General features: G+C 58.2%; 1 protein-coding gene across 1 annotated transcript in view; it reads left to right on the top strand.

The window, feature by feature from the left end:
- The window catches only part of PKD1 (polycystin 1, transient receptor potential channel interacting), a 44,084-nt gene that overhangs the window by 9,026 nt on the left and 22,628 nt on the right, over positions 1-12,430 (top strand). The window contains exons 2-13 of the mRNA XM_039884977.1: positions 4,979-5,050; positions 5,169-5,240; positions 5,497-5,666; positions 5,934-6,605; positions 6,734-6,917; positions 7,797-8,017; positions 8,356-8,471; positions 8,894-9,020; positions 9,349-9,587; positions 10,172-10,927; positions 11,824-11,955; positions 12,151-12,326. Coding sequence (XP_039740911.1) covers positions 4,979-5,050; positions 5,169-5,240; positions 5,497-5,666; positions 5,934-6,605; positions 6,734-6,917; positions 7,797-8,017; positions 8,356-8,471; positions 8,894-9,020; positions 9,349-9,587; positions 10,172-10,927; positions 11,824-11,955; positions 12,151-12,326 — 2,937 coding nt within the window. The remainder of the gene's footprint in view (positions 1-4,978; positions 5,051-5,168; positions 5,241-5,496; positions 5,667-5,933; positions 6,606-6,733; positions 6,918-7,796; positions 8,018-8,355; positions 8,472-8,893; positions 9,021-9,348; positions 9,588-10,171; positions 10,928-11,823; positions 11,956-12,150; positions 12,327-12,430) is intronic.

Raw genomic sequence — 12,430 nt, 5'->3', positions numbered from 1 at the left:
GCATCGTAGGTATCCCCCTTGCTGGGCCAAGGGGAAACTATTTTTTCCTAAGAGCCTGTGGGGCCTCCAGGGAAAGGACAGACTGGCTCAGCTCACAGCAGCAGGGCCCACTGAGGCTGCATTTTCAGGAGCCAGGAGGACTGGAGGTAGAGGGAGGAGTTTAGAGTCCTGGGCCCTGGATGGGGAGTGGGATGCCTGCCACCCGCTGCACGGTCCTGTCAGAGGGAGGAGACAGCTGCTGGATTGGGAGGAGCAGGTTACATAACATGTGCAGGCGGCCCCTCCAGAGCTCATTCTCAAGCTCTGTTTCCAGCGAGGCAGCCAGCACCGGGGTGGGGGTGCTGGGCTGGGGCCTGGCACTGGCCCCCGTCGCTGACCATATGCGTCTGGAATGTGCAGATGTTTCCTTGGGGGCTCCGGCTGGCCCCCAGACCCCGCCCAGCATTTGGACTGGGGAGCGGGCACCCAGGCCACTCTCCTGCTTGGCAGAGGAGGAAGCAGGCAGCTTTGGACTGCAGAACGGAGTCCTGGCTTGTCTGGGGGCTCTGTTTCCTCAACTCTAAAGGTGACTGCCCTCAGAGCTGCCCAAGGAATGATCCAGACCTGCTGTCTCCAGGACCTTCTCTTTGGCCTCCACCTCCAACACCAACTTACCTTTATCGTCTCAGCCCTCTTCCATCTCGCCCTGCTGGGGCCCTGAGACTCTTGTCCCCTCCCATCCCTCTTCATAGCATGGGATGTAAGCAGGGGCAGAGCTCTGTGTGGGGAGGGTAGAGGGAGCTGCCTTTGTCCATCAGATAGGGAGCCCCCAGTACCTTCTCTTGGGCACTTTCAGCTTGGTGCTGGAAGCAGGCATCCCCCTGCCTCAGCTCTTGTTTATAGCAGGAAAATCAGAGCCAGAGGCACAGGGATGTGCTGTTGGGTACCTGAGCCCTGAGGACAAGGATGAAGGCCCAAGGAAGGCTGGTGCCCTCCCCTTGAGAATGTTTGATCTGGAAGGCAGAGGGAGCTGGGACCATCCCTGCATGGGGATAGACTGGGCTTTCCAATGATTACTGGGCACTGTGGGGGTTGGAGAAAGATGGCCCAAGTTGTGAGGTGGACCAGGGGTCTTCTCTCTTCTCTCAACACACTTGCCTCTCTCTGAACAGAAGAGGGGACAGCAGAGAGCTGAGCTGGGTGTGAGAGCCCATATATCTGACCATAGGGGTCATGTCTAGTGCTACAGACAGTGGGACCCCTCCTAGCCCTATCCCTGGTTCCTGGGAAGGTGACACGTGTCTTGTGCTGTCATGGTTGTATGCCTGTCCCCAAGTCACCCCTTCTTTTCAACCCCAGCTGGCCTGACCTCTCCAGCCTTCATCTGGGAGGAGGGGGTTCCCTGGAAGTTACTGGCTTGAGCCTTGCAGGGGCCTCGGGAGAGGGTTGTTCAGTTGGCCTAGAGGGTGGGCCCTGCTTGGCCCAGGACCTCTCAGGGTGCTGTCCAACCAGGCTGCTGGCTCTCTTTCTGTGGGGCTGGCAGCTGAACTCTTGGCCAGCCTCTGCCCACAGGGAGCCTCCTGTAGGTGGCTCTTTGGGCCTGCTATGTCCTCTCCACCCCCGAGTGTGGGGGCAGGACTTCAGACTATGATGATGTCATCTGGGGGGGTGCAGAGGAAGCCCGAGGGGCTGGAGGGGATATGAGGCTGGCCTGTGGCCACCTTGGCGTTCCCCCAGAACAGTGATGGCAAAAACAGATGGAGATGTGGAAAGTGGCTGTTCAGGGCCTCAGAGCTATGGGGCTGGATGAGGACTCCACCCATGTCCCCTTCCAGCAACCCCGCCTCCCAGTGACTTCTCCTCCAGTGACCTCTCCAGTGTCCTCTCTGGCCCCCATCCCTCCCAGTGTACACTGTTACCCCATGCAGATGTTCCTGCACAAGGGGGAAGTTGTGGGGCCTGTGTCGTGGCCCCTGGCTCTGCCCTCTGTGGGGGGTAGTTTTGCCAGCAGGGTTCCTGAGGCTCATTGTCATATGCTCTGCACCATGGGCCAGCGAGGCCCAGGTAGTATTGGAGAAAAGGGGCTCTGGGGCTTGGCATGCAGGGAGTATTTGGCCAGCGCATGTGGGGAAATCTCGATGGGGCTGCTGGGCTAGGCAGAGCCAGATAGAGGTCTTAACTGGTTCAGTGGTATGCTGGAGCCAAGGGCCAATGAGCCTGTTTGTGTCTCGCTAGGCAGGTGGTTGCTGGCCAAGTAGCTGGTACACTGAGGGTGACTTGCCCCCATCCCACCCTGTTTTCTCAGGCACCACAGGTGGCACCCAGCAGCTGCCACTCATGATGAATTTTCCAGAAAACAGATGTAAAAAAAACATTTTAGGGATTTTTCTTTCTTTCCTCTATTTGAGGCCTGGGCTGGGAAGCTCTCCCTGGCACCCTTAGCCTGTGTCTCATGCCTGCACTCACGCTCGTGCTGCCATTCTGTACCCTAGGCCATCTCTCTGGATCATCATACTCCCCAAGGCTGTTGCTTCTTGGTTCCTGCAGCCCGATTCCTTCTCAGGCACAGATTCTACTACTGTCCTTAATTCAGCCACTGGGAATTTCCCTACTTAGGTGTAACTGAACTCCAGGGTGTCATTGATCAAGGAGTAGGAGTCTGGCTGCTTTTCCTTTGTCTGGCCTGTCCCTTCCCACCCTGGGGATAGTATGGACATGCCAGCATTCTAGCTGTGGACACTGTTGTGTGCAGTAGTGAAGGGCCTTGGCCTGTGCTGGGAGAGACCACATGTTCTTTTTTAAAGCAGGCATGACCCCTCCTAGCCCTATCCCTGGTTCTTGGGAAGATGACATGAGTCTTGTCACCTCCTAGTGCTTCCCCCTGCCCCATAGGACCCCAGTCCAGTCTTGTAGAATTCTCACCACCACCAGGAGGACCCACCCACCCCCTATTCTGCCAGCTTGTTTAATCATGTTTGAGGTTCTACTAGCAGACCCTCTTGTGGAGCCCCTGATTTACTGGTGGACTGTGGTCTTGCTCGCTTGCCGCCCACGTCCTCCTGCTGAGGCTGCCTGTGGCCTGCCTCACCAGGCAGGCTGAGGCCAGCGTCCGCTGAGCACTTCATGTCCACGTGCCGTCCGCTCAGCACTGAGTCCCCTGATGGTTGCTGCACTTTGCAGAGAGAGAGAGAGAGAGACCTGGCTCCCTGGATTTGGCTGACTGCGCCCACAGTCCACCTCCTCACACTCCCTTAGTGGAAGCCGCAAGGGGACAGGAACCCCTCTGGGCTTGGCTTCCCACATTGGTCACTCAAAGGCCAGTGATACCCTTCCAAAAGTCGCTCAGGTGCTCCCTGCCTATGTTGGGAGCCAGGATAGTAGGAGCAGCCTAGCTGAGATACAGCCCCCGGCCTCTGACCTTGGCAGGTAGCTAGTATTCATGGGTGTTGGTCACCATGAGGCCCCTTGTGGTCAGCTGGTTTCCAAGGAGGAGCAGTGGTCAGGGGGTCATTTCCTGAGCCTGGTTCCAATGTGGTCCTGGACATCATGAGCTGGGCAGAGGGACTGTGCCATGCATTTCAGCCTGCCAAACCCTGGGGCCCTGTCTCCCCCAATCCCTCATGTCCTTGGGGCCTGCATGTGTGGAGGCCCAGAGGCCTAGCTCAGTGCCTTGGCTCCTAGGAGGTCCCCGTTTCATACCAGCCTGTTCTTAGTAAGCTCCTGCTGTGTTCGGAGTAGGCTGGAGAAAGCAGGGCCTATTCCAGAGAGTGATGAATGGGAGCTGGGCTTCAGGACTCCACCCCGCCCCTGCCCCGCCCAATGCTCCCAATGCCATGGGAGCTCAGATAGGAGGGGCAGGTGCAAGAGATGGGGGTTTGGACCAGGCTGCAGCTGGGATAGGGTGGGAAAGGCTGAGTATTTTAGGAGCTGAGTTGGCAGGCCTGGAGGCATCAGTAGACCTCTGGTCTCTGCATGACTGGGTAGTCATTGATGGGAAGACAGGTCTGGTGAGAGGAGGTATTCTGGGACATCAGAGGGCAAGTAGTGACACCTGGAAGGGCAGAGGCTTGTGGATGGGAGGCCCAGGCCTCATCTATTTGGAGACCGTTGTGGCGGGGTACACAGACTTGGAGCCTGAGGAGTGGACAAGGAGAGTGGGGTGGGTCAGGTGACTGGAGGTGTTTACCAAGTCAAAGTGGTCTAAAAATCAGGGTGGATGGGCAGGGGCGACTGTGACTTTCCCTTCTGGGCCAGGAGGGAAAGTAGGTTTGTTGGCTAAAGAACGTGTCCTTGACGTGTCAGTCCCGTCTCTCTCTCTCTCCAGAGTCTTGCAGGGTGACTGTTTCACTAGGTTCCCTTGCTTTCATCGGCTAGTCCCTCCACTCTAACACATGCAGCGCAATTTCAGTGTCAATCCATGTTTCAACCTTTCTCTGAGGTTCTTGCCCGGTTACACTTCCCATGGCACCCGTATGTTATCTTGTTGGCCATATGGGTTTTTTTTGTGTGTTAATCTTGAGGTTTAATATGTCATCATCACTATGATACGGGGTTCCACAGGATTCTCCAAGGAGGAGCAGTGGTCAGGGGCTGGGGTGGGAGTCATCGTCTGTGGCTGTGGTGAGTCATCGTCACTATGATACAGGGTTCCTCCCTGTTATTCAGGGACATTCAGAGCTCCCTTGCCCCCAGCTGGCAGCAGCTGGGCCTCTGTCCCAGGAGACCCCCTGGGCTATCCTAGTGTGTTCCAAACCCTGTGTGGAGGTGGGTGAAGTCTGCCCTTTGTGGATGGGAGGCCCAGGCCTCATCTATTTGGAGACCGTTGTGGCAGGGTACACAGAGTTCATTCCGATTCACTACTCTGGCCCTAGGAATAGGGACCTCCAAGGATGGGAGGCCATAGCTTGGGGGTGCTGGGAAGCATCTGGGATGAGCCTGTAGTCGGCTTTGTGCCCTGCCTAGAGCTCTAGTACCGACCTGTGACTGCTTTGCTCCTCAGGGATGTTTCCCACAACCTGCTTCGGGCACTAGATGTTGGGCTCCTGGCGAACCTCTCGGCACTGACAGAGCTGTGAGTGTACTCTTCAGCACAGCTGTGGGATTCCGAAGGATGGGCACGTGGCAGCTACTTGTCACCATTGCGGTTATCGGGGCATCCCTCAGATCCTGGCAAATCCCCTTTCTTCCAGGGACATAAGCAACAACAGGATTTCTACGTTAGAAGAAGGAACATTTGCTAATTTATTTAATTTAACTGAAATGTAAGTTGCATTGTTTTTGGTGGGTGTCAGCGGCTGGGCCCGTGGCCCTCCCAACAATCCCCTGCCTTCCTATCCTAGCCTTCATACCTGTTTCCTAGTTTGAGACCAGATCCTGGGTCATTTGCTTGCCTGCTGGAGCAGGGCCTGGCAGGCGGCCACAGGGGTGGTAGGAGGCTGTACCTGTCAGGGGGTTCAGGCCTGGTCCTGCACACCTACCCCACTGTCCACTGAGCTCCCGGCCCTGCCTTTCCCACAGAAACCTGAGCGGGAACCCGTTGGAGTGTGATTGTGGACTGGCGTGGCTGCCGCGCTGGGCAGAGGAGCAGCAGGTCCATGTAGTGCAGCCTGAGGCGGCCACATGCGCGGGGCCTGGCCCCCTGGCTGGCCGGCCCCTTCTCCAAGTCCCCTTGTCTGGTAGTGGCTGTGGTGAGTATGGGTGTGGCAGAGCCAGCTTGGTCCTTCCCTGCAGGCAGTTCAGCCAAGGAGGGACCCCACAGGCACTCAGAAATTGCCAACCTGGGGTGGAGGGTAGTCGATGGGAACTTGGGGAACAGATGCACTGGCAAATAATTACAGGATGGAGACAGACTGATTGGGTAGGGGTCAGGAAGGCCCTCTGGACCTGAGGGACATTGTGGGAGGTGATTTGGGATCTAGAATGGGAGATGAGAGGCAGCCATCTGTCTCTTCTAGGTGAGGACTATGTCGCCTGCCTCCCCAACAACAGCTTGGGCGCTGTGGCGCTGGTGACCTTCTCAGCTGCCCATGAGGGCCCGCTGTTGCCCGAGGCCTGCAGTGCCTTCTGCTTTTCCGCTGGCCAGGACCTTGCAGCCCTCTCAGAGCAGGGCCACTGCCTGTGCGGGGTGGCCCAACCCCCCAACACCTCCTCCGCCTGCCTGCCCTTCTGCTCTGGCTCCCCACTGCCCCATACCCCTGCCTGCAGGGGCCCCACCCTCCTCCAGAATGTCTTCCCTGCCTCCCCAGGGACCACCCTGGTGGGGCCCCAAGGACCCCTGGCCTCTGGCCAGCTAGCAGCCTTCCGTATCACTGCCTCACTGCCCATCAGCTCCACACACTGGGACTTCGGTGATGGCTCCCCTGAAGTGGACATCACTGGTCCGACTGCCACTCACCGCTATGTACTGCCCGGGCACTATCAAGTGACAGCTGTGCTGACCCTGGGGGCTGGCTCAGCTAGGCTAGGGACAGAAGTGCAAGTGGAGGCAGCTCCTGCTACCCTGGAGCTCATATGTCCAGCCTCAGTGCACAGCGATGAGACCCTTGAGCTTGGTATCCGAAATCGTGGTGGCTCAGGCCTTGAGGCCACCTACAGCATTGTGGCCCTGAACGAGGAGCCGGCCCAAGGTGGGTGCCTCCCTGCCACTGGGCCTGAGCCACCCTTTTTATTCATCACCCTGGGGTCGGGGGCAGATGGGGCAGAGTCCCAAGTGGACACACATTGATGCCCCATCTCTCTGCCCGCCGGCCCCCAGTGGTGCACCCGCTGTGCCCCTCCGACACCGAGGTCTTCCCTGGAAATGGGCACTGTTACCGCCTGGTGGCGGAGAAGGCGGCCTGGCTGCAGGCGCAGGAGCAGTGCCGGGCCTGGGCCGGGGCCGCCCTCGCCATGGTGGACAGTCCTGCCATCCAGCACTTCCTGGTCTCCCGGGTCACCAGGTGCCTGCCCCCACCGCCAATAGGCTGAGAGGTTTGGAGGGATCCCCAGAACCCTGTCATGAGGAGAGAAGGGAGTGGCTGGAGAGGCCTCAGTACCTGCCATGGCTTTTGGGGGTGTGGTGAAGGCCAGATCCTCATCCCTGTGTGGGAAGGGGCCAGTCAGACTGTGAAAGTATACCCTGTACATACTCAGTGTCAACAAGGGGAAATTGAGGCCTGGAGTGGTCAAGGCCATTGCCCAGGGTCGCCGGTTAATGGGCAGTAGCTCGGTCCCATCACCTGGCTCTTAGCACCTCATTTTTTTCTCCGTGTGCCTATATCTGTCCCTGTCCCTCTCCTTCTGCCTGTCCCTGTCCATCCCTTTCTTTCTGCCTATCCCTGTTGCTCTGCCTGTCCCTCTTTCTGTCTTTCTGCATGTCTCTATGTCTGTTCCTATCCATCCCTGTCCTCTTGCCTGTCCCTCTGTCCCTCTGTCTGTCCTTGAATCCATCCCTACCCATGTGTCTACAAGCCCTGTTTCTAGGAAGGTCTTTCTACCTTGGCAGAGGTGTGGGGAGTAGCCCGTTTGGGGGCTGATGTGTAGGTATCTTGGTTCCCAAATGCTACACCCAGGGCCTCCCCACAGGGCACAATTGTGGGTCTGATCGAGGCAGAGCTTCCTTGGCTAGGCCCCTAGTTGTAGGCTGTGGGCATCTGTATGGGCACTAGGCCTTGCCAGGTCTTGTCTCTGAGCCTTGGTTTGCCCATCTGAAAAGCAGAAACAGGGACAGAGCCCACTCGAGGGGCTGCTGTGAGGAGCCTGCCCCCAGAGAGAGGGTGGGTAGCGGGGCACCCATCTTTAGGGAGCCCCTGAGTTTCTACCCTCCCCACCATCTGCAGGAGCCTAGACGTGTGGATTGGCTTCTCGGCTGTGGAAGGCACTGAGGCAGGCACATTGTCGCAGGGTGAGGCCTTCAGCCTGGAGAGCTGCCAGAACTGGCTGCCCGGGGAGCCACACCCCGCCACAGCAGAGCGCTGTGTGAGGCTTGGACCTGCCGGGCAGTGCAACACGGACCTGTGCTCGGCGTCACATAGCTATGTCTGTGAGCTGCGGCCTGGAGGTGCGCTGGGGCTACTGGGGGGCCGGGGAGTGCCTTCTGCCCTGGACCAGGACAACTGCCCCCTCAAAAACCACAGTCTCCTGGCTGCCCTGGAGCTTCTCCTACCCTTGGCTAGGACAGTGCTCCCTTTACCTCCCCACAAGGCTCCTTAGCTAGTCAGTGTTCATTAGGTGTTTACTGAGCACCTACTGTCTTCCTGAGCTGGGCCTGCGCTGTAAGAAACAGGCAAAGGTGGAAGGAGTTGAGGGGCTACCGCCAGGTGGCACAATCCCACCCTTGCCAGGACATTCTCCTCTTTGGCCTGGGACCAGTACCTCACTGCACACTTGCCACCCCAGGCCCTGTGTGGGACTCGGAGAACTTCCTCGTGGGGGCGCCAAGCGGAGACCTGCAGGAACCCCTGAGCCCCCTGGCTCAGCAGGAGGCGCTCTCAGCGCCCCAGGAGCTCGTCGAGGTAGGCCGACCATGACCCTACTTCAGGACACAGCCTGGAGATCATGCTTACCTTGGCTGCTGTGTGTTTCTTTTAAAAACAAGCTGCTTTTTTCCCTGGGTCTCTTTAACATCCTTTGTGTCCAGTAGAGATGGATTAGAAAATATGCTGTCATGCGGTGGGGAGAAGCCCCCATCCCAGTATCCAGGAGAGGATACCCAGTATCCTAAGCCTTTTCTCTCCATGTCTAAATTTTTTTAAAAAACCATGCTGGGGGTCCTGCTGCACACAGATGGTTTTGACCTGACTTTTCTTCCTGAGTGAAACTCATGGGGGCCTCATGAAGCCCTATCTGGTGGCTCCTTCCGCTCTTGGCTGACTGGGGCTGGGCCCAAGGTCTGTGGAGCTGAGTACCACCCCTTGCCCCACCCCCACTTCACCAGGTGATGGTGTTCCCTGGCCTAGGCCTGAACCATGAAGCCTTCCTCATTACTGCGGAGTTTGGGACTCAGGAACTTGGCCGGCCTGCCCAGATGCGTCTGCAGGTGTACCGACCTATGGGAGAAGCAGGTAGGACCCCATCCCGGTGGTGGGAGTTGGGGGACTTGGGTGTCCTCTCCGTGCTATCGTGTCTGCTGGTCTCTTGGCCACTAGACTGGTCTCTAGCCTTAGGGTGGACAGGGTGAGATCTACAAAGACACAGACTTATGCTTGGGATCCCAAGGACAATTAGATGGGAGGGCTACCTACTGGGTGTGGGGGGGGCCTAGTGTCGAGGGGGATAGGAAAGTGATGGGGGCCGGGGACACTGCCTGGCAGGACCTCGTGTAGTAGTGGGTCTCCCTGATTGTCATCTGTTAGCAAATCAAGGTCCCTGACACCCTTTCTTTCCTCACAGGAGCCTCAGAAAACAGCAGCAAACCCGAGAGTAGGTTCCTAAACAACAGGACTGAGCCGGCGCCTGCGTGCATGCCAGAGGGTCTCCGGTGCCCCAAATCCAACATCTGCCTGCCACTGGACAGCCCTTGCCACCTTCAGACCTGTGCCAATGGGTCCACGTCAGGGCCATGGGCTTCCTATGTACTGTGGAGGGAGTTTCTCTTCTCTGTGCCTGCGGGTCCCCCTGCCCAGTACTCGGTGTGTATCACTGGCCTGGGTGCCGTGTTCCTTCCCCTCGGCTGCCCGAGATCTGGGTCTCCCCATAAAACAGACAAAATGCAGATTCTTATGCACAGCCCACCAGGCCTCCTGCCCAGTCCATTGCCCACCTGTGGCCTTGTCAGAGCCTTCGCTCATCTCCTAGCATGAGAAGCTCCCGCCCCAGGGCCTGTGTACTTAGTGTGCTTTCTGAGGATTCTGTTTACCTCACTCGGCATGGGTGGTTCCTTCCTGTCCTTCAAGTCTTGGCTATAGTGTCCCTCAGAAGTCCCTCCCTGTTTGGGGAACCCCCACCCCTGCCTGCATCTTCTCTCTCTGCCCTGTGTGTATTCTATGTGAGGCTGTCCCATCTGTCCCTAGCATGAGTGCCTGGGTGGAGCCCCGTGAAGCCTGGCGGAGTATGATAGATGAGTGTTGAGACTCATGTTGGGAGCAACTCTGGGTTACCCCTGGAGGATCCTGCCCACCCATTGGAGCCTCTGGCTCAGTGCTCCCCTACAGGACCCTGACGAGTGGTGGTCCACTGTGAGGACCTGACACAGCCCCACCTCCCTCTCCTGTAGGTTGCCTTCCGTGGCCAGGATGGCCCCCTCCTCCCTGGTGACCTCATAGGCTTGCAGCATGATGCCGGCCCGGGCGCCTTCCTGCGCTGCACACCAGCATTCGGCCGCCCAGGCCCCAAGGCCTCATACCTCTCTACCAATGCCTCGGCCTGGCTGGCCTGCCTGCCCACCCAACTGGAGGCTGGCTGGGCTGGCCAGGCCTGTGCCCTGCGGCTGCTTACTGCCACAGAGAGGCTCACTCCTTTGCTGGGCCTGAGGCCCAACCCAGGGCTTCAGCGGCCAGGACACTATGAGGTCCGGGCCTCGGTGGGCAATAGTGTGTCCAGGCGCAACTTGTCCTGCAGCTTTGACGTGCTTTCCCCGGTGGCCGGGCTGCGGGTCATCTATCCCATCCCCCATGATGGCCTCTTCTACATGTCCACCAACGGCTCAACCTTGGTGCTCCAGGTGGACTCCGGTTCCAATGCCACAGCCACGGTGCGCTGGCCTGGGGACAACATCAGTGCGCCTTTCGAGGCCACCTGCCCTGATTCAGTGGTTGCTCTGGTGCCCAGCTGTGCCAGTGAGGCCAACGACACCCTGTTTTCTGTGCTGGCGCTGCCCAGGCTCAGTGAGGGCAAGCATTCAGTGGAGGTGGTGGTGGAGAACAGTGCCGGCCAGGCCAACCTCAGCCTGTGGGTGAAGGCGGAGGAGCCCATCTGTGGCCTCCGAGCCACACCCAGTCCCGAGGCCCGTGTGCTGCAGGGTGTCCTGGTGGTGAGTGTGGCCCGCAGGTCCATCTAACCCCTCCTGAGACAAGATGCCTGTGCAGAGAGTGGCCCCTCCCCAGTGAGGAAGTAGCTTGGCTGCTAGGCCAAGGGTCTCAGTTACTGATCAGATCCTGTTAGTAGGCTCCTTAGACTGATCATTCATTTCTAAATTACTGAAAAGTCATCACTAGAACATTTCTTTCCACTCTTACATTTCATGAAATTGTCAAACTCTTCACCCACATCTGACCTCATCAAGCCTGGGTGTGTTTTCTGAGTTCCTGTTGTGTTCCTACCTGGCTAAAGTAAGCACTTTTTGAGGTGGGGTCTCATGCCACCTGGGCCACTGTCCATGCCTTTCTGAGAAGGAGCTGTCTCTGGCCTGGGGTGCCCACCCTGCACAAGACAGCGCCAGCTCTGCACCTTTGCACAGGGGCCTTTGGAAGGGCTGTTTCTGACAGTCCTGCCACTGTACAGTTTTGTCCCCTGGCTTCCCCTAGTCACCTGTTCATACCTATTAGGTGATGCGGGTAAACATCCAGCCATGAGTCTTTGTGAGACTTGAGTGCTTTGCCAAGTGGGACTGTATAGTCTAACTGAGGGGTCTGAGCAGGAGCCCTGGAAGGGGTGTCCAGACTCAGAGATGACAGGTGAGGAAACAGGTATAGAGAAGTCAAGGTGTGACTAAGCCCGAGCTCAGCCTTGTACCACGTGGTTCTCTAGTCAAGAGTGAGCCCTGAGGCCCTCCTTTACCCCCCTCACAGAGTCTTCAAATTCTCTTCCCGGAAGCCCATAGCGGGGCATGTCCGAGCAGGTAGAGGTGGGCTCAGGGTAGAGTTGGTCCTCCAAAGACCCTGGGCTGAGGCAGGGTCACAGTTGGCTGATGCTCTTCCCTTCTCGCAGAGGTACAGCCCCATGGTGGAGGCCGGCTCAGATGTGGTCTTCCGCTGGACCATCGATGACAAGCAGTCTTTGACCTTCCATAATGTGGTCTTCAATGTCATCTACCAGAGTGCCGCTATCTTCAAGCTTTCGGTGGGTGGGGGGCTGAGGGAATGACGAGGGCAGGGTGGGGGTGGGGCAGACTTCTGGTGTTCACCTCTGCCCTCTGTTCTCCTTTGCTCCCGAGGACCCTGCAGCAGCCGTGGGTGAGTGCAGGGTGGGGCTCTGCCCACACTGCCTTGCTGCCCAGCTAGTTGACAGCCTATTCACTGCCACCTCTCTCCACAGCTGACGGCCACCAACCACGTCAGCAATGTCACTGTGAACTACAACGTCACTGTGGAGCGGATGCACAGGATGCAGGGCCTGCAAGTGTCTGCAGTGCCACCCGTGCTGCCTCCCAATGCCACGCTGGCGGTCACGGCCACTGTGCTGGTAGACTCGGCTGTGGAGGTGGCCTTTCTGTGAGTGTACCAGGCCTAGACCCTGCAGCCCCCACTTCATTTGTCAGGAGGTGCTGGGTATGTGGGATCTGGGAGGGGGTGGGGCCTGCCGCAGGGCTGGGTGG

Source organism: Pteropus medius, unplaced genomic scaffold (genome assembly GCF_902729225.1).
Source record: "Pteropus medius unplaced genomic scaffold, Ma_sr-lr_union100, whole genome shotgun sequence".
Classification (NCBI taxonomy): Eukaryota; Metazoa; Chordata; class Mammalia; order Chiroptera; family Pteropodidae; genus Pteropus; species Pteropus medius.
This window is presented reverse-complemented; position numbering and strand designations above follow the sequence as displayed.